This window comes from Sesamum indicum, linkage group LG1 (genome assembly GCF_000512975.1).
Source record: "Sesamum indicum cultivar Zhongzhi No. 13 linkage group LG1, S_indicum_v1.0, whole genome shotgun sequence".
NCBI classification, from domain to species: domain Eukaryota; kingdom Viridiplantae; phylum Streptophyta; class Magnoliopsida; order Lamiales; family Pedaliaceae; genus Sesamum; species Sesamum indicum.
The window spans coordinates 15,296,521-15,320,794 of record NC_026145.1 but is presented as its reverse complement, the minus strand read 5'-3'; the positions used below and the strand labels follow the sequence as shown (position 1 = coordinate 15,320,794).

The following is a 24,274-nucleotide window of genomic DNA, read 5'->3' as shown; positions in this document are numbered from 1 at the left end:
GAAAATGGGTTACTATAAAACGGGTCAAAAAATCCGCCGTCCCTCAACCACTCTGTCTCTCTACTCCTTCCTTCTCCCCTGCCTCCATAAAACCCCAGCCCTCAGAACCCCAAAAACACCACACACCGCACACTCACTGACAATACAATCAAACAGTAACCCTGCGCTTCTCGCCGTTTTCCACAGGTAGTACAGTTAATACAAACGATTGAACCACCACGCTTGCCGGCTTTGAATTTCATCACACGATTATTTATGAGATTTCTGTATACTTCTCTGCATTTGCGTATTTTACATGTTTTATGCACCTATGTTTTTGTTTATAGCGAGGGATTTTTGGTGGTTAGCCGACTCGAAAGTGATTGTTCTTTATGCTATGATTTTAATAAAGCTTGTGGATTTTCATCGGATGATTACCTGGGGTTCATTTGTTGTTATATTTCCTTTTTATGTGCTGAATTTTTGCTGATGTTAGACATAACCCATTTGACTTGGTTATGGGCTTACACTTGAATTCATTTTCTAGTGCTTTGAAAATCTGAAATGTTTGCAGTTTGTCCGAGAGAGCCAAAGATGTTGATGTATTTAGTTTAGTTTAAAATGGTTTATTACTTGGAAGTTGGTGAAAAGATTGTGGATTACGGGATTAGGGAAAGTTTGAGCCGTTATGCTCAGTTCATTATTGTTTTTTCTCCTATATCATGGTATTTTCTTGATCCAAGGGCAACACAGTGTCTGACCTCAATGACCCAAAATGTGCACATTTTCTTTTTCTTGATCATGCATTTAATTTTTTAGGGCTGAAATAAATGACTCTTAGCTGGGTCCGTGGATTTTATTTTTTCTAATTCTTACTGGGTGTATTTCTCGACACAACAGATAAAAATGGCGGGAAAGTCAAATAGGGGGAGGAATCGTAAAGGGTTGCAGCAAAGTGCTTTTAGTTCATCGGAGCAGTCTGTCAATTCATCAGAGCACTCTGTCTCTTCTGATGCTCCCTCAAATGGTAGTTCCAGCGCCATACACGCTAATGGAGATACGAGCTTGAACGAATCCAATGACACAAAGTCAGAGGTGAAAGACCAGGATAATGCATCCAACCAGCATCCGGCTAAACAAGGTGGAAGTGGAATTTATGGTGTTCATTTTTGCTCCATCTGTTTATAGAATAATGAAGTTCAGCTGCATTTGATTCATTATATACTTATACCCATTTTTAGTAGGCAGATAAGAAATTTGCAAAATATTTTCTGTAGTCAACTCGTAAAATTTTGATAAACAGTTCATGCTTTGAGTCCATTTCTTAGCATGTGAAGTAGAAAATAATTATGATTATGTTTGGTTGCATGGACGAATGAATTGACTGTAAAGTTTTCTATCAAATTAAATTTTCTAATATATCTTCTTATTTTCCCTTCCCAAGTTCCTGATCTGTGTGTTTAATATCACATTTCTTCGTTAAGTGAACTGTAATATCTGGCTAGTGCATTCTGTTTGTAATTTGTTTTTTTTCTTTTTCGTGTTGATGGTCTTTTTCATTGTTCTGTTGTGGGTGCTAATTTTTGTGTTTATGTGTTTCTTTGGTAAAATCAGGAAATGTCATTTTCCGCCCTGTTGGTAGCTGTAATTTAAATAATTAGCTTGTCCTCAATTAGATATGCAAGGCATAGTCATAAATGGCATGCGCCAGGGCGCCTCGGGCAAAAGTCAAGAGGTCAGCGCCTTTCTCCAGAAATGGCTGGGCCTTTGCCTGGCGCAGCCATGGTGCGCACTACAGCGCCTTTTTCTGGGGTGCCTGGCACGCCATGCGCTTGGCTGAAACCTAGCATGAAGGAGCATGGCTGGGCTTTAATTTAATAAGAAATAACCAAACCTGAAGTGAAACCCTAAAATGTGCCAGTTTCTCTGTCCGTCAATTACGTTTTTTGTGTTTTTCTACTTGAAACTTTGGTAAATTGTCGATTAATTTGTTATGGTGGAAATATCATTCATAACTAAAATTTTCTTGCTATTATGTAACACAATTTGTTAAATAAATGTTTTTAATTATTTTCTCACTAAAATTCTGACTATAATCGTCCTTCTTCCTGATTTTTTGGCCAAAAACTTACAAAATAATATTAAACCTGTTGATTTTGATAAAAATACTAATGCCCATCATTTGTTACTATCTTCAGTTTACTTCCTTTTATTTATTGTGCCATTTGATAGATACATTTGTGCTATCTGTTGCTAAGGTTTACTGGCTCTCTGGTTCCTATATCTCTAGTTGCCTGCTTGCTACTGTTTGCAAGAACCACTTGATTCTGTGATACTCATTTCGTTATCAAGATCAAACTATTGAATGCACACGAGGTTGAAAAAGTTTCTTCCTCTCCAGCTTTTTCTTTCTTACTGATGCTTATCAATTTTAAATCTGATTTCGGAAATATGTGGACATATTCATGCATGGAGCATAAACATACGTTAACATGCATTTCACATCACACGTTAACATACACATAATGATTAGTATATCCTTCTTATGGCAGCTGATGTTCATCTTTATCCTGTCTCTGTGAAGACACAAGGAGGGGAGAAGCTCGAGCTGCAGGTAAGCTGAGACTATGAGTTAATTGATAGTTTGGGAACATGAAACATGTGAATCTTTGCTATGCTTCATCTTGTTTCCGATGTTTTCCTATCAGTCAGCTGATCCAGAACTCCATGGCTATAGTTTTTAATTAATTATCTGCTGGTCTTGATACTTCTTTCTGTGCCTTAGCAAGTTTTTGAACTGCTGATCCATGGATTTGAACTAATTTCCTTCTGCAGTTGAGTCCTGGAGATTCTGTAATGGACGTGAGGCAGTTTCTTCTTGATGCCCCAGAGACATGTTATTTTACTTGTTATGATCTGTTACTACACACAAAGGATGGTTCAGTTCATCATCTAGAAGACTACAATGAAATATCTGAAGTTGCTGATATTACGAGTGACAGCTGCTCTTTGGAGATGATTGCTGGTAAGCTTAATCCTCTTTACTTGGTTGCTCCTCCCTGAGATACTCAACTGCGTAGAATTGACCATTTTCATATTACTGGTAGTCTGTGAATGCCCTTCAGTGAAACGGCATGGACGAGGGTGCTCTCATGAATCATTCATTGATTTTATTGCACCACCTATATGCATCATATGCTGCAAGAGGCAGTTTTTGTGAAAGAGAATAAAGTTCAGTATAATGTTTAACATGACATTTTTGTGACTTTTGCTCATAGACTAACTTGCGGCTATCCCTTGCAGCATTATACGATGATCGGTCCATCAGGGCTCATGTTCACCGAACTAGAGAGTTGCTTTCTCTTTCAACATTACATTCCTCTTTGTCCACAATGCTTGCCCTACAACATGAAGCGGGGAAACCTGCTGCTGCAAATACTGGAGGTTGTGATTTGCCATTTTATCTTGGCTTGCTTACTGTTTTGTTTTTTTTGTTTCTCGTTTACTTTTCTCTTTATTTTGTTTTTTCCTGCTTGGATACTTCTTTTGAGAAACATTGTAACTCCGTCCTGCTATGTCTGTATGGCAGATGCTGCAAAAGCTGAAGTCCCAGAACTTGATAATTTGGGGTTTATGGAGAATGTTAGTGGCTCACTCACTAACTTATTGTCGCCCTCATCCAAAGAGATTAAGTGTGTAGAAAGTATTGTTTTCTCTTCATTCAATCCTCCTCCAAGCCACAGAAGGTTGTTTTCAATGATCTTCATATGTTAGAAAATTTTGTTCTTCCTGTAACCTTTCCCTTCCAATTTGTCTATTTTGTTTTCTTTGTTTAGTTTGTTGGCATAAGATCATGCTAATCTACTGAATGTTATCTTGTTTCATCAGGCTTTGTGGAGACTTGATTTATTTGGATGTGGTAACACTGGAAGGAAATAAATATTGTATCACGGGCACAACAAAAGCCTTCTACGTTAACTCGAGCACAGGGAATATTCTTGATCCAAGGCCACATAAAGCTGCATCAGAAGCAACATCCCTTGTTGGACTTCTACAGAAAGTTAGCCCTAAGTTCAAGAAAGGTAACAGCAGAAATTTTGGCAACCTCTGCCCGACTAATATTTTGAGATCCGACTGTTAAAAGTTATCCTAATTGTTATTGTATCACTTACTTTGTGTTTTAATGTTCCTAGCTTTTCGTGAAATATTGGAGCGTAAGGCCTCTGCCCATCCCTTCGAAAATGTCCAATCTCTGCTGCCACCAAATTCATGGCTGGGCTTATATCCTGTTCCTGGTATGCCTACATCATTCTGCAGTCTGATGTCTGGGTCATAGTTGCATGAGAGATACTATATCCCCTTTTTTAACTTTTCCTGTATTTATAGATGGTGTTCAAGTTAGCATCTTTTCTGGCTCATTGGTACCATTACTTGAACCTCTTCATGGGACTTAAGCTTTCTCATTTTTTGATTGGAGGAAGTTTCACTTGCGGACTGGTGACCCTTCACTTGTCTTGACGCGCCACCCCTTATGAATTCATAAAGAGACAAAAATAGACCAATGATAGGACTTTCTTTTCTCCTTCTCTTTTGAAAAGTGTAACTATCAGCTATCTATAAATTCTGGTTAAAGATTTTGGAGCAGAATGTTCTAACAAAATGCTTGCTAATGTTGCCATATTCTTTGTCTAGTGTTTCCTTGCAAAGATATTCAAATTCCATATTATATTTGCTCTTAGGATGTCTACAGTATGAGTTCATACCATCCATTCTGCACGATTTGAGATCTCCTTCCTTGTGCAAAATTGCCTGATTAATATAATGAACAAAGTCTAACTGAGTTAAGTTACCTTTGGTTTAGGTGAGGGTTTAACTAGACATAGTAATTATGTCTAGTTGCTATAGATACACTTATATCATGTCAAGACCTAATACTTAAAAAAAAGAGTCAAAGATGGATCTATCGTATCTTGTTTCTAGTGGAAATTATCTTTGCTTATAGATGGAGGCTCCTTGACCAAACGACTAGAACACATTATCTGTATTTTCTTTTAAATCATCCTGCTTTCTGGCATGTTGTGGATTTATCATAACACCGTTGGAGTTGTCTCAACCAGCCTTCTCTTATATCTTGCATCTTTCTTCACGTTTTACCTATGTATTCTGATAACCATCTAACGGATGATGGTGGTTCCAGATCACAAGCGTGATGCAGCCAGAGCAGAAAATTCTTTGACTCTTTCCTTTGGAAGTGAGCTGATTGGCATGCAGAGAGATTGGAATGAAGAGTTGCAATCCTGTCGGGAATTCCCGCATGCTACTCATCAGGAAAGGTGTACTTTTTTGGTTCTTTGCATCATTTCCAAGATTAATACATGCTTATATCTTCATATTATATTACTGACACTTACATTTTTGGTAGGATCTTGAGAGATAGGGCTCTATACAAGGTAACTTCTGATTTCGTTGATGCAGCAACCAGTGGTGCTATTGGAGTGATAAGCAGATGTATTCTACCTATAAATCCAACTGATCCTGAGTGCTTTCATATGTGAGTATACTTCAATAAAATTCAATGTGTTCTCAATGAACTTCATTGTCACCATCATTTCTTTCTCAACCATGGAATATGTTTTTGCCCCCCGTAGACCCCTCACCCCACCCCCAACCCAAAATCCTTTTTGTGTTTTGGTAAAGAAACTAAGGGCGTATTATGGCATAGGAATAGCAAATCTCCTATTTGGGCTTGATCACTGAGATTGTTAACAGGGGATTTTGTCAGTTTGCATTTGAATTTTGTACAATGTATTATTGCTAAATCCACATTCTTTATGTGTTCTCTTTCTTTCCTTTCGCCTTATACATGATATCCACCTGCCTTTTCATATGGAAAGCAAAAGTTTTCTGACTGGAGTTTTGTGAAGTCTTCCATGGCAGCCTTAGGGATTTGTCTCTCCTGCTTTTGACATTTCGACTTTGTTTCCCTTGTTACCCCTTCTTGTATACTTTTCTTGACTGATATCTCTTTTTGGTGCTTTCTAGGTATGTCCATAACAACATATTCTTTAGTTTTGCTGTTGATGCGGAGCTTGAGCAATTGTCACGGAAGCAGGCATCAGAAGAAAACTCTAAACTCCAGAGGACAGTCTCACCACAGAATTATTCAGAGAAGTCGGAGAATAATCTGCCACAAGGAGCTTCTGGAGTTTCATATATGGATAGATCTGCTGTTCAAAATTCGGAAAATATTGTTGGCACTGAGGCATTATCCCCTGATGTGCCTGCGGAGGCTCAGTTGGCCGAAAGTGAGCAAGCCACATATGCAAGTGCAAACAATGACTTGAAAGGCACCAAGGCATACCAGGAAGTTGATGTTCCTGGCTTATACAATCTTGCCATGGCCATAATCGATTATAGAGGTCACAGAGTGGTAGCTCAGGTGCACGTTTGCTTACACTTGTGTTTAATATAATTCATGGGTCTCTTCATACTTTGGGGATGTGCTACCTGACTATAATAGAAAGTCCCAGCTAGATGGTCAAGAAAAGTATAGTATCTTCTTAAACTCTGCATTTATGAAAACTCACTAGATTTTGCCACATTAATATCCTTTTCTATTTCTTCTACTTGCATTGCCTGTGTTAGCTGCATCAATCCTTTCCTATGGTTTATGATTCTTAATCCGTTTCAAATGACCAACTGATCAAATTCTTTTTAAGCTTTTCTTGCTACTCTTATATCAAGGGATGATTAGGTAATTAATATGCTAAGCAAGTGGCATGGGTCAACCTGATTTGCTTACTTTTCCTCTCCTGTCAGAGTGTGTTGCCAGGAATTCTTCAGGGTGATAAATCGGATTCCCTTCTCTATGGTTCTGTCGACAACGGCAAGAAAATTTGCTGGAGTGAAGATTTTCATTCCAAGGTACATAATGAGTTGATTGATTTTACTATAAATGCGTCTAGATACATGAATTATCTAGAGTTTGCTGAAAATTTTCTCCATCTTCATTAGACATGCCTTTATATTTAGTGCCATTTGCATCACCGTCTCTGGGAGTCATTGGAACTAGAAATTCTCCATCATACTTACTCCAAAAGTTACTCTACTCTCAAAAATGATTTTGTAGCATTATAATTTCAGCTTCCTAGTTATTAGGCATGGGATGCTGAAGGGTCATTATTTGTTATGAGAACCACATAGAGCTAAATTTTTGGCTAGGCTCTTATTTACTTATTATTTCCTTTTTTAACCCAACAAAACTCTATGCCAGATGAAAAAATTATATCTGAAATTTTCATTTGCAGTTGACTTGCAAGTTAGATATTGTTATGTTGTAGGTGAAGCTACACTAGTGACTAGTCCCATTTTCTGATAGTGAAATGAATTTGGTTTTGATTTGCCTGGATTTGTTGGAAGGATAGCATAGGCTTCTATGTTCAGGTATCATAGATGTAACAGGGGGAGTGCTTACCATCAGTGACATAGCCTGGATTTTTCTAAGAGAATTTTTTGGTATCATAAATGTAACGGGATAGCATAGCCTGGATTTTTCTAAGGGATTTTTTTGGAGGTTGTAGGGAAGAAGGGAGGACACAAGGCACTTGCCATAATTTAGGCACCAATGAATTCAGATGTACACTGTGCTTGGACTCATTGTCACTTTCATTTGTGAAAATATTCTTGAGACTGTTTGGAAGGATTTCTTCATGGATGTATTGAAACGAAATGTGTTTGAATTAGTGTCTAGAAAAGTTTGAACAATTAAGCTAACGGGTTGATTGATATTTAATTTTGAGATGACTTGTTTTTGATTAGAAAATAAGGAGTATTTTCTGAAAATTGGGTGAAAGATTTGCAAATAGGGTTGTTTTAATAAAAATCAGGTATAACTTCAGAAAATGAGAAAAACATATATGTTTTCATTTTATAGACCCAATTTGTTTGGGGAGAGTGAAACCAGACTTATCCATAATTTTATTTGTTCAAGTGATTGTGTGCATTAGCTCTTAATCAAATCCTTTTGCTTGATGCTTATTTCGAGGGTGCCTTGCGAGTAACCATGAAGTGAAATACCAAATCCTAAGTCAAAGAATCACAATCTATCTTCTTATTCAGGTCATTGCCACTATTCATTCTGGTGGTTAAAAATTGCTGTCTCTTTCTTGGTATTTTTGTCAATATATTGGTCATGACCACAATTTAATCTAAGTCTTCTTCTGTGAGAATGGCAGTGAATCTGTGTCATTAGTGAAGGAAGTGCAATTTGTCTTCTAATCCTGCTTATGGAGACTATGTTATTTGTGAGGATTAAGAAACTTATTTTGTGGTACCATGGGTCTCTCGTGATTCTGGTCAACTCTTGACCCCATCAGTAATTCTGACTTGTATGATAATCTTAGGTACTGGAAGCTGCCAAACGTCTTCATCTGAAAGAGCACAGTGTGCTAGATGGATCTGGTAATGTTTTCAAGCTAGCTGCACCAGTTGAGTGCAAAGGCATTGTCGGCAGTGATGACAGGTGAAACTTGTCTTTCATATTTTCCAGTAAATGCAGTAATTAGCTCCCATGGATATTTTTCTTCTCTGCTTTTCTGTTTCCCAAGTTAATTATCCGCCGTTCCTTCAAAGCCAGAGAATGAACTTTGAACAATGGCACTTTCCCTGAACCAGGCATTTCTACATACAGCTATCTCTTCATTTGGTTTCAGTTGGCAAATGGGTGTTAAGAAAGATCCTTATGACTGCATCATGCTTCAGCACTCAAAGTTTTTTCCTTCTACTTAAGTTCATCTGCAACATGTTTTATTAAATCTTGTAGTGTTGAAAACTCTGGCTAAGTCTCCAACAACAGTAAATTGTTGTCCATCTTATACATGGTCTTCTCTTTTACTCGCTGAACATGTTGCAGCTTTGCAATTTTTTCCTGCCTCATTCTTAATAGTATTTACATTGTACTCTACCCAGGCATTATCTTTTGGATTTGATGAGAGTCACACCTCGCGATGCAAACTATACTGGATCAGGCTCCAGATTTTGCATTTTGAGACCTGAACTAATATCTGCTTTTTGCCATGTAACATTCAACTTCCTAAGTATAAATATCACTTATAAACCGTTTTTGGATATTTCAGAATCTTAACTACTGTTATTTTGTCATGAAAAGGCTGAAGCAGCTGAAATGTCAAAGAACGAGTGTCATCCAGAAGAACAGGAGAATCCTGTTGTTTCTGATTCTTCGAATATCAGTAGTGCTGAAGAAGTGGTGGAACCTGATGCAAATGTAGCAGCTAATGTAGCATCAACAACAAGTGAGACACAGTTACAGGTAGTTCTTGTGAGATAACTTCTGGATGCTTTGACGTAATATAGCTTTATAGAAAAAGAAGTCTCCTGTAAAAAAAAGTCAGCTATTCTTGCAGTTTCAGTATTGATGTGAGTGTTGAACCACCTATCTTGCCATGTATGCTGAAGAATCTCTTCTTTTAGGATAGAAATACAAACCAAGTTGTCGGTGCATCCTAGCAGTCTGGTGTCTATAAGTAATAGTGCATCACCTACTCTTTTAGATATCTGAAGGATCTCCAATTTGAGGATTGTACTGTAACTGTAGTTAAGTTTGTGAAAAAGAGGCTTGACCCTGTTGTGCATGCCCATGTCATACTAAATTGTGAAAAAAAGAAACTCATGCTGCAAGAATGATTTCAATTGAATGTTATGTGCAAGAGAGCCATTTTAAGGTTCATTCCTAATTTTCTTTTGGTCAAACAAATTCAGAAATTGCACCCGTAAAAGGCGATCTTTATTTCTTACGAGTCAGTTGACTGAGCTGGATTACAGCTTAAGGTTAGAAGCCTAAGAATTTGGCTTGTGTATATACATTGTGTAGGGATGCATTGTTATCTACATTTAGAACTTAAGAAGTTTATGCTAGTTGCTGGAGGCTGGAAAGCTGTTTATCCACTTTTATGAGCTGTTCTTATTTGGAACTTTACCTGGCTGTTGGAAGTTGCACTTGGCTTCCTCAGCCAGCTGTATTCTACAAGTAATAAGAAAATGCAACTTCCAATCTGATTTCTATATGTCTATCTCATGTGTGCTTGATTTGATCATTAAGGTTACAGTCAGCTTTTATATCTTAATTAACTGTGAAGTTTGATGGCTTAATTCTGTTAAGTGTTAACTATAATGCTAAGGGCAAGCTAGAGTACCATTCTTGACGAACTTGAAACTGATTGTAAACATGGAGAGCTCAGAAAAGCTAACGAGATTGCCTTGAGATTGATTCTTTTCAGTTGACCTGATCTCTTCACAACAATTAACAGGCTGAGTTGTAAATTTGCAAGACTAGGCTAGCTTGGCCTTTTTCTACCCTCAACACACTCATTAGTGCAAGAAATGATGTTATCTTTCTCTGGGAACGTGAAATATCAGATATTTGAGTGGATTGATTTGTGTAATTGATTGTATGTTATCTTCACCCACGTGGCCTGTGCAATGTGTATTAATCTTTATTAGAGTGGTGTTTGTTGTTGGAGGGTAACTTTTAATTCCTTGTGATGTATGGATGAGCATATTGTCAAAAGCTGTTGTTGCTTCACCTAGTTTGGGCCACATTTGATTGTTAGTGGACTTTCACAGGACGCTGAGAAAGGTGAAAAGCAAAACTTGCAAGAATATGGTTCTCGCTCTAAGACAGAAGATACAAGCAAAGAGATCCTCTTCAATCCTAATGTTTTTACTGAATTTAAGCTAGCTGGCAATGAAGAGGTAGCATATGTCACCTTTCGGAAGTTGTCCTTTGTATTTGAGGAAGTTCCTTGTTAAGTTTTCAACATAATATTTTCCAGGAGATCGCCACAGATGAGGAAAATGTGCGGAAAGCAAGTCTATATCTTAAAGATGTTGTACTTCCTAAATTCATACAAGATCTTTGTACCCTTGAAGTTTCACCAATGGATGGACAAACTCTGACTGATGCACTCCATGCACATGGTATTAATGTTCGTTATATTGGAAAAGTAAGTATTAGCTCTTAATGGGTTGTAAAACTCTTTCATGACATTATATTTCTGATATACTTGCTATACCCAGAACTGGAATCACAAGTTTATGTAGTGGGTTGAAAAGCCTGGTTTTATTTATGTTTTTGATCCATTCAATGGTTCATCTGTTTGTTTTACAGGTTGCTGAAGGGACCAGACATATGCCTCACTTATGGGATCTTTGTTCCAATGAGATCATTGTCAGATCTGCTAAGCATATTATTAAGGTAACTAACAGCTTTTTGAGCACTTTGCCACTTCAGAATTTATGTGCTGACAATTTAACATCGTGATTAGGTGATCCCCTCTTCAATTACCCAAATCGGTGGAAGTAATCTTAAAATCGAAATCATGCTTTTTTCAGTGCATGGTTTCTTTCGGCTGAACTGCTCATCATGGTTTCTTTTTCACGCCTATTTCTTTCTATCTTGTAGATTGTCATATCTAGTATCACATTGTGGATTGCCCTACATCATAATCATATTTAGTATCTGGTGAAATTTGAATTATTCTATCCCTGATTTCTTTTGAAGCAATGATTTGTTGCTGCCATTTCTCATTGGAGATTGGAGGAAGCCTTCTTTTAAGGCACTGCCCCATATATTGGACTTTTTTCTTTGACACACTTGTTATTCACTTGAGCTGCTGCTGTTGTGGGGTACCGTACGACAGATTCATTTATTCTTTTATATCTGTGCTAACTTGATGTGATTCCTTTTGATTGGTTGTGAAACAAAGGTCTTTACTTAAACTACTGTAAGCTTGTTAATATGTAATTTTTTGACATTGTAATGAGATTTGCCGACTCATTGCCCACTTTTCTTGGGACATGCAGGATATTCTAAGAGACACGGAAGATCATGATCTTGGGCTTGCACTTTCACATTTTTTCAACTGTTTCGTGGGAAAAGTTCAGGCTGTTTCTGTTAAAGGTGTTGCAAATAATTCACATTCAAAAACCCAAAAAAAGGTATTAGTGTGGAAAATAAATTGTGAAAAATTCTGAATGTCCTTCGACCCTGTTATCTCATGTTAATATTTTTCTCTATTGATCTGCAAACTTGTTGCTGTTTTTTATGTTCTGATGGATGTTCTTTGTATTTAGATGCAATAAAGGGTAGAGAATACTGATCTTATTGTATGTCGAAATTCGATACAGATGCAAAAACTTGGAAAAACCATAGTTGGATCCATATTGTAATTTGGCATGTCATGTTATATTGTCTCTATGTAATCCCGATCCATTGCATGCACATTTCGCAGGTTCATTCAGGACATCATGTTTCTGGAAAGTCTTCCAAGGGACAAGATAAGTTAAGAAATGGGGGATATGTGAGGAAGAAGCAGTCCTTGTATTTGAGTATCACCTCTGATAGTTTATGGTCTGACATTCAAGAATTTGCAAAACTCAAATACCAGGTCAGGTTACTGCCTGTACTTTATTCTAAGAATTCTGGAAGAGCTGCGCGAGTATTTTGTTGAAATTATTTCTTCTGCAGTTTGAGTTGCCAGAGGATGCAAGGCAGCGGGTGAAAAAAGTTTCAGTTATACGAAATCTTTGCCAAAAGGTAGCTTTTGTTTTTCTAATCTTTTATTAAAGAAGAAAAGGAAAAACGACTAACTAAATGTATCTGTCTAATCTTCATTTTTATCCTGAGATGTAGGTGTTTTCTGTGAGAATCACATGCTTTGACTCGTTCTCTTTCTGAATAAGTGAATCAAGTAATGTTCGGATCAAACCATGATTGTGTACTTTTCTTTATTTTACTTATTTAACTCTCTCGCATGGGTCTATAATCTGTCTATATATGTGCTCAATCGGTCTATCATCATTTAACATCACTGTGTGAAATCTTTTCTTTGCTTGGACATGGCAAATTTTATGTAATGTGGAAGCCACAAGTATGCCTTCATTAGGTTTGCTTGAGCGCTTGAAGTTCATAACTAGCACTTGGGAAAGAAAATAATGGCAATTTCTAAAAATCATCATGTACTGTCTGGCCTAGTGTGTTGCAGCAAAAGATGGTTTATTTCATTCTTTATGGCACTCAACATTGACATGTTTTACTCTGAGATTTTGTGAGGCATTGTGGTACTGTGTGTTTAGGAAAATCTAACTTTCATTTGAGCTTTTTATATGCCACTAAAAATTAAAATTCCAGTTTTTCAGGTTTTATGCATGCATGTTTTTCCACTGAAGTTTATCCTAACACTTCATTCTCGCATGATTATTTGTCCCCTTGACAGGTTGGAATCACCATCGCTGCTCGCAAATATGATTTTGATGCTCTGGCACCTTTCCAAGTTTCAGATATATTGAATATCCAACCAGTAGTGAAGCATTCCATTCCAGTTTGTTCGGAAGCAAAGGATCTAGTTGAAACTGGAAAAGTTCAATTAGCAGAGGTATGGATTACTATCTGAATTAGACTATCTCATTTTACTGTACCAGGTAAACATATGCATATGTTCTAGTCTGACATTGATCTTTTTGATTGAGGATGGTATGTTCAGATGAAATGTTGGGATAAATATACTATAAATATTAGTTCATTGGTTTTGTCAAGCTCATTCAAGTATCTACCTGTATATGACACAAAATATGAATATCGATGGACCTTTTAGATATATTTTGATATCACATTAATCTATACCTGACCTAGAAGGGCCAGCAAATTAGAATTTGGATGTTTTCCCCAAAAGATGACAAATTTCGTAGTAGCTATTTCATATCAAGAGCTTTTATTCAAAATTATTGAAGATCTTGACAATATATTCAAGTGCTTTTATTTCGTACTATTCAAAATTTCATAGTAGCTATTCAAGAGCTTTTCATTGCTTTTCTCAGGGAATGCTCAGTGAGGCATACACGTTATTTTCTGAAGCTTTCACAATTCTCCAGCAGGTGCAGTTAACAATGTTTACTCCTTGTATGGGCTCTTAGCTTTCATTATTTTAGGACATGCAACTAACTGCAGATAAAAAATATGCAGGTGACTGGTCCAATGCATCGAGAAGTTGCAAATTGTTGCCGGTAATTTGTAACACTGGCTTGTAAAATTATCAGGATTTTGTTGTTTTTCCTACATAGTTCACACGATGACTGTTGAATTACTATTACTATTCCTAGGCATTGAAACCTTGGGCTTTCCCTTTCTTGTTTAATTAGTCTAAAGCTTATTCTAAATATTCACTCTGATATACAGCTACTTGGCCATGGTCTTGTATCATGCTGGAGATATGGCTGGAGCAATAATGCAACAGCACAAGGAGCTAATCATAAATGAACGATGCCTTGGACTCGATCACCCTGACACAGCTCACAGGCACGAACAGTTTTCCTCTACTTGTTTCAGTTTTCAGTGACATGGGTTATGATTAAATTTTCTGCACAACAGATATTGAGTTACTATGCTCACCTGTTCTTTGGAGTTGACCTATTGTAGTATCTAGTTACTTTAGTAGCCAATAAAAGAGTTTAAGGCTCTGGGATGTGTCGAAATACAAAGAGCTACATCTGGCTTGATGATTGGGGTTAAACCTCATCTCAACCCAATCATGAGTTGGATCTTTAGTTTCTTAAGGAGAACACGGATGAATAAGTTGGTAAACTCGGGCACTTGGGGGTGTTTCTGTGTATGGATCATGCTGCTTCTGTTATCTGCTCTCGTGTTAGTCATGAAACTTTTGTCACCTCTTCTGCTGTTTAAATATTATTGTTATCTCTAAAGCATATTATTTGCTACAGCTATGGGAATATGGCTCTGTTTTATCATGGTCTTAACCAGACGGAGCTGGCATTGCGTCATATGTCACGTGCATTACTCCTTTTAAGTTTATCATCCGGCCCAGATCACCCTGATGTTGCTGCTACTTTTATAAATGTTGCTATGATGTATCAAGATATTGGAAAGATGGATACGGCCCTTCGATATTTGCAAGAAGCCTTGAAAAAGAATGAAAGACTGCTGGGAGAGGAGCATATTCAAACTGCAGTTTGCTACCATGCTTTGGCAATTGCGTTTAACTGTATGGGTGCCTTCAAGCTTTCTCACCAGGTATGCACCAAAGCTAGATTATTTCATTTCGGAATTAACGATTGTGGTGCTTTCCTTTATGTTGTTTGATCTTTTATGTGGCAGCATGAGAAGAAAACATATGATATTCTTGTAAAACAACTTGGAGAGGACGACTCCAGGACCAAGGATTCTCAGAACTGGATGAAGACATTTAAGATGCGCGAGTTGCAAGTAATTTTCTATCCAATTCGCTTGAGGAAAATTTTGTTTTTCACTTATCAATACATTTCCTTGCCCGCTAATCCCCTCCCATTTCTTTTCTATTTGCCAGGTCAATGCACAAAAGCAGAAAGGTCAGGCTTTGAATGCTGCTTCTGCACAAAAAGCTATTGATATTCTGAAGGTACTTATGACATCTCTTGAAGTCCATTCCAAGTTCATCCCGATTTTTTCTAAAGGTCATTAAGGAACTAAAATAAGTTGATGTTCTTCCACTTGAAATTCAACTGGCTAAACATGGATTGACTTCTTTAAGATGATGGAAAGATTGTATTGGCAACTCTTCAGTCATTTTCTTTTGATATGAATTCGAGCTGTCTGTCTATTTTCATAATAGTTATGTTATCTTAAAAATATTTTTCTCTACTGCTTGATATTCAACCAGGCTCATCCAGACCTGATACAAGCATTTCAAGCTGCAGCAGTGGCCGGGAGCACTGGCGGTTCTGGTTCCTCAGCAAACAAATCATTTGGTGAAGCCCTTCCGAGAGGGAGAGGTGTCGATGAAAGAGCAGCTCGAGCTGCTGCAGAAGTGCGGAAAAAAGCAGCAGCTAAGGGTCTCTTGATACGGCCCCACGGTGTTCCTGTACAGGCTCTTCCACCACTTACCCAGCTCCTTAACATCATAAACTCGGGTATGACTCCTGATGCTGCAAATGAGTCAACTGAAGGAGAGAAGCAAGAAACCAATGGTCATACTTCAAATGGAGCGCCGGATCCCGAAAAGGATCAAGGCAAACCTGATAAGCAAAATCAGGCTCCAGTTGGATTAGGACCAGGCTTGGCTTCTTTGGATGCTAAGAAGTCGAAAACGAAAGCCAAAGCTACTTCTTGAAATTCCAGCCACAGAGTCTTTCAAGCCCATTTGGTTCTTTTTGGTAGGCGTAGGTGTTGGATTTGGAAGAGTTTTGACAGCCTCAATTGAATGACAGGCCCTAGTGTTGCATTCTGCCCTTGTGTGCAGTAACATTGTAATATATTCTTTCAATAAAATGTGATCATAAGAATTTTGCTTTAGAGAGAATTCCTCACTCATGTACTCTGGTGTGAGGATTATTTGTATTATTATTTTAGCAGCAGGCAACAGAAGAAAATATCTTCTGCTCTGACATTGTCATTATCTGGGACCTTAGATAATTTTTTTGAAGTACTTATTCTTCAGAGACTATTACATAACCTTTCTCCCCCTCATTACAAATGATTGTGAGTCGTGAATATTATTCTAGGAAGTGAAAATTTGTTTTCGTTAATGTGTTGGCCGAGTTCAATGATTGGTTGCTTTTAATTATCATGTTTTACCAAAAGTTTCTCGAATTAGCATTGTAAGCTTGATGCATTCCCTTTGTATTATTATCAAATTCATAATCAAAGAGTTTCTTTTTTTTTTTGTTTTTGTTTTCATGTCTTTGTTCTATCCATATTTATTATTTCATTAGTATTTTCACCTAAAGGTTCATTTGCCCATGTATTTTTCATTCTTACCCAATTACTTGCCTTCTTTCTTTCAATTGCTTATTTTAACTAATATATTTTCATATATTAAAATATTATTTTTCTCATTTATTAAAAGAAAACACAAATAATACATCTTTTTAATAGTACAATAATAATAACTTGTAAACATTGGCGCATATGCATCAATTATATCACACATTTAGTTAATAAATAAAGAAGGAAGATTGGGACGCAGCAGAATGTGCAATTATGTCCACGATGTTAATATTTCATTTGCGACAAAAAATTTATCATGTATGAAAGTAGGTGATCCCTGTTTCTAACAAAACTAAGTTATACACTCACATCTATGGAGTTTTTCTGAGAGCTTTAAAAAATTGCTTTTCAACTTTTAATTTAAAAAAAATACTTTTAAGGAGTTTTAGACATTTCTCGAACTACTATAAAAAAACTTTCGAGAATATTTTTGGCTATTTTGATTTTTTTGTAAATAAATTTAACTTCCACTTGAATTGTTTTACTCTTACTGTAATAATCTTAACTCAAATTTTTATTTTTAATTTATTTTTAAATTTTTTCACCTAAATTGATGTTAGAGTTTTCAAATAAATAATTTTTAACACTAATGAAATTTATAATTTCATATTTGTAATATTTTATTTATTATATTATTTTACATTATTCTCATATCATAGGAAAATATAAATTAATTTGATATGATTAATTAATAAAAAATATATCTGTTGTGATTTTCAGTTAAATAAACGAGAGGGGGGAGGCACGTGATATTGGCCTTTGCACGTGATCGTCACGCAGAGGGGTTGGCTCTGAGTTGGGCGGGAAAAACCGTTAAAACGTAAACGAAGTGAAAGATTCCCGTCCTCCCCCCTATATAAGGATTCTCCAGACTGAATTTTCACTTCATTTTCCTCACGAATCAGACGTTCTCCTGAGCGATACTGGAGCTTCGTCTTTTGGTTTTCCTTCTCTGGTAAATTCCTACCTCTCTGTCTCTCTTACGCACACACAGAGGAAGTCTGTGTGTATGTATGCACGCTCATTTGTCTTTTTTGTGTTTCTAAGGAATTTTATTTCATAGACGTTTAGTATGAGTTTGTAGAAATTGATTATGTGCGTCAATTTTGTATATGATCTCACCTGTGCTTGATTTCAGCAGACTCTACATGAAACAATGTTTTCATTGAATTTCGTAGTGATTTTAGGTAATTATTTGACTTTCTTTTTAACTATGACGGTGTATTTTGTTAGTGTGCCTATTCCACAGTCCACACACACTGCTTAAATCTTTAGTTCTGTACAGATTGAGATGCAGAATATTTGTTTCTGTTGGTATTGTACTTGAATAGCAGTTAATTCTCGGAAAACCGAAGGAGATCAATTGCTGTTATTTATCTTTTTTCTGAAACTTCTAGTGGTTTTTACTTGCCTCTTCAACTATATGATTCATAGGAATGTCAGAGTAATATAGTAATCAATTTCTTCAGTTTGGATTCAGTAGATAGCGGACTGGTTTTTCTTGATCCATTGGCTGTTGTTATCAAATGCAAGTCTTATTTCTCTGTCGATAATTACAATCCAATGATACTGACATGCTATGATTCTGGATGTTTTGGGTTTATTCATGCACAAACTCAAGATGGTGAGGAAGTATTTTCTGTTAATGATTAGATAATTGTATCTTTCTCTATTTTGCTTGATTCGCATGGTTTTTTTTGGAACAACTGACTTAGATAAAGACCTGAAAACTCATCTTGCAGCTGGTGATATGGTCAAAACAAGAGCAGATTGGCTTATTTTAGGAAAACACCACTTCTCTATTTCTTTTTACAAACATTGTTACCTTTTTATTCAGTTTTGCAATAAGTAACCTGTAATGCTGTTATTTGGTATATCTTTTCTGAAGTTTCCCGTTTTGAATAGATTTATAGGACTTTGTTGTTTTCTAGCCTTCGATTGGTCATATTGCTTCTCATTGCATCTGCTAATGACAAGAACACATTTGAGTTTTCAGTTGCATTACCCTAATTATTACTCAACCATATTTCAAAAGAATCATAATGTTGTTACTACCTGTATAATCAATTTTGTTTTTCAGCTTTGCATAGAATTTGTGGAACATTATATCAGTTGTCTCTTCATTATTTTTGATCGAGTTTTTCTTTCTGAAGTGAAGAAAAGAAAAGGATAAGTCATTATTGGGTTTAAGGCATAGCATGTGTGTATAGCAACCATTGCATAAGTCTAGCAGAGACCAGTTTGAACTGCTACAGGCATCTTCATTTTCTAGTTTGTTAGCCATTTGATGAATTTATCAGCAAAGGATGGCAGTAAACTTGTTTGAGTCAGAGAAACTAAATTCTCTTTTGATGCACGTAGCAATCGAACAAATCCTACTAAATATGATAAGTTCGTATAAGTGGCTGGTTTTTATTTCCTTGAGACAACTTGTATAAGCCAGGAAGGGGATATGTAAATATCAAATCTTTGTTATGTTACCTTCTTACTTGATGTTCTCTTATAGCTTGTGCTTGTACTTCTCATTGATGCTTGATTAGACCAATAGGTCAAAATGATTTTTGCCATATTTTCTTTTGGAAGGAATTGAAGTTTAGGTTGTTGAAATTTTGGTGCCAAAATACATCTTCTTCTTGTTTTCTGTTTTTAATATTGATAAATCACAAGTTCTTGGCCATTTTTTTGGAATCAATTAAGAATTCAATTACCACTTTTGGTCTTTTCTCCATTACGTACGACTTATTTGATCCTTTACATACTGCTCCAAGTTTCTCTTTCTGATCTTGTTTTCTTTGCCTGTTGACTTTTGGCTGGAAGCTGTGGCTCTTGAAATGGACCTGGTAAATATCATGTTTCAGTTTTTTTATTATTTGTTAGTGATCCTTCCTTAACCATCATCATGTTTTTGATCTTCCTTTTGAGTTCTTAGTATACAAGGAGAAGGTGTATTGGGTATGGAGCCTCTGGAGAAATTTATAGTGGCTTCCACTCTGACACCCACGAGCCAGTTCTACTGAGAGAGGTGCGACTTCATGGTGAAAGGGATGGTATTCCCACCAATCTTATCAGAGAAATCTCATTTCTGCAAGAGATAGAGCACCAGAACATCCTCAGGTACACATAATATGTTTCTTCTAGATATGACTTCTATTGCTTCTGAACTGAAGTACTTCATTGGCATGCTTTAATGGTGTATAAACTATGGATGTAGCTCTCATAAGCAGAAACATAAAAAAGGTGTGTGTGCTGCTATTAATGCACAGTTAAATGTATACAGTTTAAGAACCTTTGGACAGTATTTCATAGTTGTGTCAAAGGAAGTTCATGTTGAGAAAAGTGACTTAAATAAGGATAAGCTTGGATATAATATGATTGCAGAAGGATTTAATCTTTCAAGATGTGCTGGTTAGATCAATAAAATTTTAAGTGTTATTTTCCATACTTGAGGGCAGTAACTTCTTTGCAGTTTCAAAACACAGTACTCCTGCTTCATACGTTGGCTGCATAAAACTATATCTGCTGCTCATTTGGTCAGATCGGGTAATAAGCTTTCAGTTTTATAACTTTTTGAAATGTGGCAAATTAGAAGTGATGGTCAACTTTGACGCATAATAATGGGAGACAGGAGGAAGTTATACCCTTTTTTGCCAAAATATATGTTGTCATCGGCTTTCCATAGTACAAGGGACTCAAGTTTCCCAGAAGTTATCGAGGTGACTATTTTTGGAGGTTAGTTTGCTTGCATTGAACTAACTTGACTTTCTATTAAGCAGTTGGTTACACATAATGATAGCAAACAGAAGACTGCAAACTCATTCAGACAAAAAGAAACTATTTCTATCTTAACTCAGGCGCTCTTGCCTGCCTTTCTTTTTTTGACAAAAAATAATAGCGCTCTTTATGTATGAAGATTAAGTGTAAAATGGAGGCATACTGTTAGATTTTGTGGATTATTTTTCTTCATCAGTATCGAATGGCAGAAATGATCCAGAAAAACCATGAATGAATCCAGTGCCCCTCTGAGAGAAAGAGAGATCACGATCAAGGGCATTATACCTTATCATTGTAGCTGTATCCCTTCAATATTTCACTTTGTGTCAAATTCAAATGGAATCTTGTTTCTTTACAATATTCTTATCTCCTTCATTTAGCTGTCACAATAATATCCATTGCACATTCTAACTGGATTGCTTTTCCGAAAACTTTGGTGACAGGTTACTAGATGTGACAAACTTTGACACTGAGAATGGCATTCTCCTCGTGTATGAGTGTCTGGGCAGGGAGTTGCAGAACATATCATTTGTTTCTGAGATAGGCATTGATCCTGACTCCGTTAAAGTAAGTGAGCTCTTTGGTGTATAATGTGTGCTGATGATAACTTGAAACATGAGATAATCTAAAGAAGCAGCAGGCCCAATGATGCATGTGTCACTATTGTGCCCATGTTGGATCAGGCTGCAGGCACCATGTTCTCTTTTTGGGAAGCATAAAATTTTCTTTGCTATGGCAGAGCAGCAGTCTATTTACTTTACGTTGTGTTTGTTGACTTGCTATTTTTATGTAGACTGGGTTAATGTAGGCCTAGAAGGTAAGCGTAAAATGCTCTCTTTTTCATTCCTAGGATGGAGATTCGACAAGTTACCGTGAAAGAACATGTAGATTTTAATGTTGGGAGTTAAAAATACGTACTGTGCTTACACATTCTTTCTAATATATACCAGAGAATAGAAAATGTGGTTTGTGTATCATGACTTCTGGAAGCAGTATGCAAAAACAGAAAAGACGTTGTTAGTAGGCAAAGACATTAGAAGCATCCTGCGAGTTTGATATGCCTGATTTAAAATTTTCAACTTATTTTGTGACATAGACAAATGATGGAATCTCTCTCTTGAGAAGCTGGCAAATAAAACATTTTTATCCTTGAACTGCAACAATTACATATGCTACTAGTCTTAGTAGTCTTCAGCAAGTCATGTCAAAGGTTTAGTTTTTGTTTTTTGTTTGCAATTCTGTCACATATTGTTGGAAGGGATGCAGTAGATGTTGTTGCATGTTTTATGCTCTAAAGCATGTCTCTCATCAAACAAGGAAAGAATACTTCTTTCCATATATGCCACTTAGCATAAATATCTGCTACTTTTGGATTTCAAGAAGAGGAGAACATGTTGACCTTTTGACATACTGTTTTTTTGCAGAAATATCTCCAACAGATCCTCCTTGCACTTGCGTTTTTACATTCTCATAAGACTGTGCACCACGACTTGAGACCAGAGAATGTGTTTGTAGATATTGACACAAAGCATTTGAAGGTTGCAGACCTTGCTCTGTGCAGAGCATTGGGGAGTTCATTTGAGGAAGATCTTTCTAAGGTACGTCATTTAGGCTTCAACAACCTTCCTGAGTTTTTTGCGTCGCTGTTTATATTAGCTGGAATAAGCAATAGTTCCTTTCAACTTCACGAATATGGCTACAATGTTCGTGTATAGTTCATTTTTGTCATTTATGAGGTAAGCATGGATTTACTTCTTTCTTGAATTTTTAGCGTAATTGTTGATGTAAGGCAAAATGCCATGCATAGAAGATAAACAATGACAGACAAACAGGACTTATAAATCTTTACCATAAATTTATATGAAATATGTTATTGTTTGAAATTTTTCCAGAATATTTCTTATTAGTGGCAGACAAGCAAAAATAGTTTGTTACCGTGACTATATTATAAATTCTGTACTTTACCTTAATCTCTGCATTATGTAGAAGTCGGTCTTGTACTGCGGTGGTGTAGAAAATATTTGAAGCCTTTCGTCATTTTACATGGTGTCCAAGGCCTTTTCCACTATTTCTTTATCCGTGGCAGACAAATTATGATAGACAAATACCCCCTTACCATGATTTTACCGTCATTAATTGCATAATTACTTTTAACTCTCTATAAGTTGACTGCTACTTTATTTGGTTCATCAAAAAGGACCTCATTTACACCTTCTCAAGAATAGATGGCAGATGTTTCACTAAGGCCTTAGAGCCAAAGCATGGTTGTAATATATATACTCCAACTTGAAGTGGAATGCTCAAATTTTAACGACATTTTTTTTTATCAATCGCAGACAAACTATAACAAACAGACATAGTGGTCTCCAATCATGACTCTATTGTTAATTGTGTACTATGATTTGTTTGAGAAATATAGCAGCCTTTTACCATTCTACAGTTATCTTAGTTAGAATTTGCTCATCGATCTTGAAGTGATGCCTCTTTCTACATCTGATAATCTGCACATTTTGCAGCCAACAAGTATTAGGTTCATGGCTCCTGAACTATTCATGGGCTCCACTGACTACTCCTATGAAATTGATATATGGTCAGCTGGCTGCATATTTGCTCTGATGTTGACAGGGACGCCTTTATTCGACGGTCCTACAGTACTTCATATTTTGGCCAAGGCTTTCAGGTGTCACATGGCTTAGCTGAGTTGTGTTTCAATTCTTTATTCGTTTCTGATCAAACGGACTATAATAATTTCGTTCAATGCAAGATACCTGGGAACTCCCACTGAAGAAATGTGGCCTGGAATCACTGGGATGTATCCGATGCTCCCCTATCATAAAAACTCCGATGGCAAGGTACACAATGGGGGTGAAACTCTGTGCATAAGTTGAAACTCCTTTGAGATGAAAATGTAATCTGCTAACCTTTACAATGCAGGAGCTGAGAGAAATGTTTCCTGATCTTGAACCAGAAGGATTCGACCTTCTTTTGGTGAGTGAATTTTTGCTCATAATGATTCCTTAACTGATGCTTTGAACTTATGGTGCACTGGCAAATGAAAATGGGTGAATCGTTCATTATATAATTAGTAAAATTCATGAATTTTCAGAAAATGCTCTGTCTGGCTCCAGGGAGAAGAATCACCGCAAAAGCTGCTCTAAAGCATCCCTACTTCGACCCATGAAAATGACTAGAGATGTACTTTCCAACCAACAGATGGATCATAGATCACACATTGAAATGGTTGAGGTGGTGAGTAAACCTACATAAAAACAATGGTGCTTGTTACTCTTATCAAGTGTGAGAGGTAGGTAGGCCAGCTGAGCAGGAACACATAATCTGCTTAGGTTGTTCATACTGACATTTCATGAACCATTGGGCTCCCTTTACAGTCCACTTCGTACTTGGTACTGGAATGAAAATTCTGTCGGTGCATGCTTTCCAGTTGTGATGTTAACTGTTTGTTTGACAAATTCTTTACAGGACTGAAGAGGACAAATACTTACCCTGCCATATCCATATGTACATATATATAATAATAAAACAGAAATACAGTACATATATTTGGGTAGCCTCTTTAATTTCATTTTGCCATTAGGAAAATATTTTAAATTTTTATTTATGTTTAGATAATTATTAATTAGTTATTTTTATCCAAAATATTCATAATTTTGTAGATAAATAGTTTAGTAA

The 24,274-nt window shown here is 36.5% G+C and overlaps 2 protein-coding genes across 2 annotated transcripts; both read left to right on the top strand.

Annotated features, from left to right (window-relative positions):
* On the top strand, positions 33 to 16,498 carry LOC105168808 (clustered mitochondria protein). The gene is made up of 29 exons (XM_011088967.2): positions 33 to 186; positions 880 to 1,120; positions 2,532 to 2,593; positions 2,815 to 3,004; positions 3,283 to 3,423; positions 3,569 to 3,725; positions 3,868 to 4,061; positions 4,173 to 4,274; positions 5,177 to 5,312; positions 5,402 to 5,530; positions 6,022 to 6,418; positions 6,799 to 6,903; positions 8,382 to 8,500; positions 8,947 to 9,055; positions 9,146 to 9,307; positions 10,621 to 10,749; positions 10,830 to 11,000; positions 11,165 to 11,251; positions 11,860 to 11,994; positions 12,288 to 12,443; positions 12,524 to 12,592; positions 13,272 to 13,430; positions 13,873 to 13,929; positions 14,018 to 14,058; positions 14,231 to 14,350; positions 14,773 to 15,082; positions 15,167 to 15,274; positions 15,375 to 15,446; positions 15,708 to 16,498. The coding sequence occupies exons 2-29, from the start codon at positions 886 to 888 to the stop codon at positions 16,155 to 16,157; spliced, it is 4,302 nt and encodes a 1,433-aa protein (XP_011087269.1). The 5' UTR covers positions 33 to 186; positions 880 to 885; the 3' UTR covers positions 16,158 to 16,498.
* On the top strand, positions 17,695 to 24,088 carry LOC105168800 (cell division control protein 2 homolog). Its single transcript, XM_011088956.2, has 9 exons — positions 17,695 to 17,768; positions 19,631 to 19,653; positions 19,743 to 19,927; positions 21,028 to 21,151; positions 22,009 to 22,182; positions 23,101 to 23,264; positions 23,349 to 23,436; positions 23,519 to 23,572; positions 23,691 to 24,088. The coding sequence occupies exons 2-9, from the start codon at positions 19,645 to 19,647 to the stop codon at positions 23,763 to 23,765; spliced, it is 873 nt and encodes a 290-aa protein (XP_011087258.1). The 5' UTR covers positions 17,695 to 17,768; positions 19,631 to 19,644; the 3' UTR covers positions 23,766 to 24,088.

Bases quoted from the DNA above. Each gene is read 5' to 3' on its own strand.
- LOC105168808 (XM_011088967.2), top strand. From the start codon at position 886: ATGGCGGGAAAGTCAAATAGGGGGAGGAATCGTAAAGGGTTGCAGCAA. The intron at 5,531-6,021 runs GTGAGTATACTT...GGTGCTTTCTAG, and splicing joins GATCCTGAGTGCTTTCATAT to GTATGTCCATAACAACATAT. The intron at 14,351-14,772 runs GCACGAACAGTT...TATTTGCTACAG, and splicing joins CACCCTGACACAGCTCACAG to CTATGGGAATATGGCTCTGT.
- LOC105168800 (XM_011088956.2), top strand. The intron at 22,183-23,100 runs GTACGTCATTTA...CACATTTTGCAG, and splicing joins TTGAGGAAGATCTTTCTAAG to CCAACAAGTATTAGGTTCAT. The intron at 23,573-23,690 runs GTGAGTGAATTT...ATGAATTTTCAG, and splicing joins AAGGATTCGACCTTCTTTTG to AAAATGCTCTGTCTGGCTCC.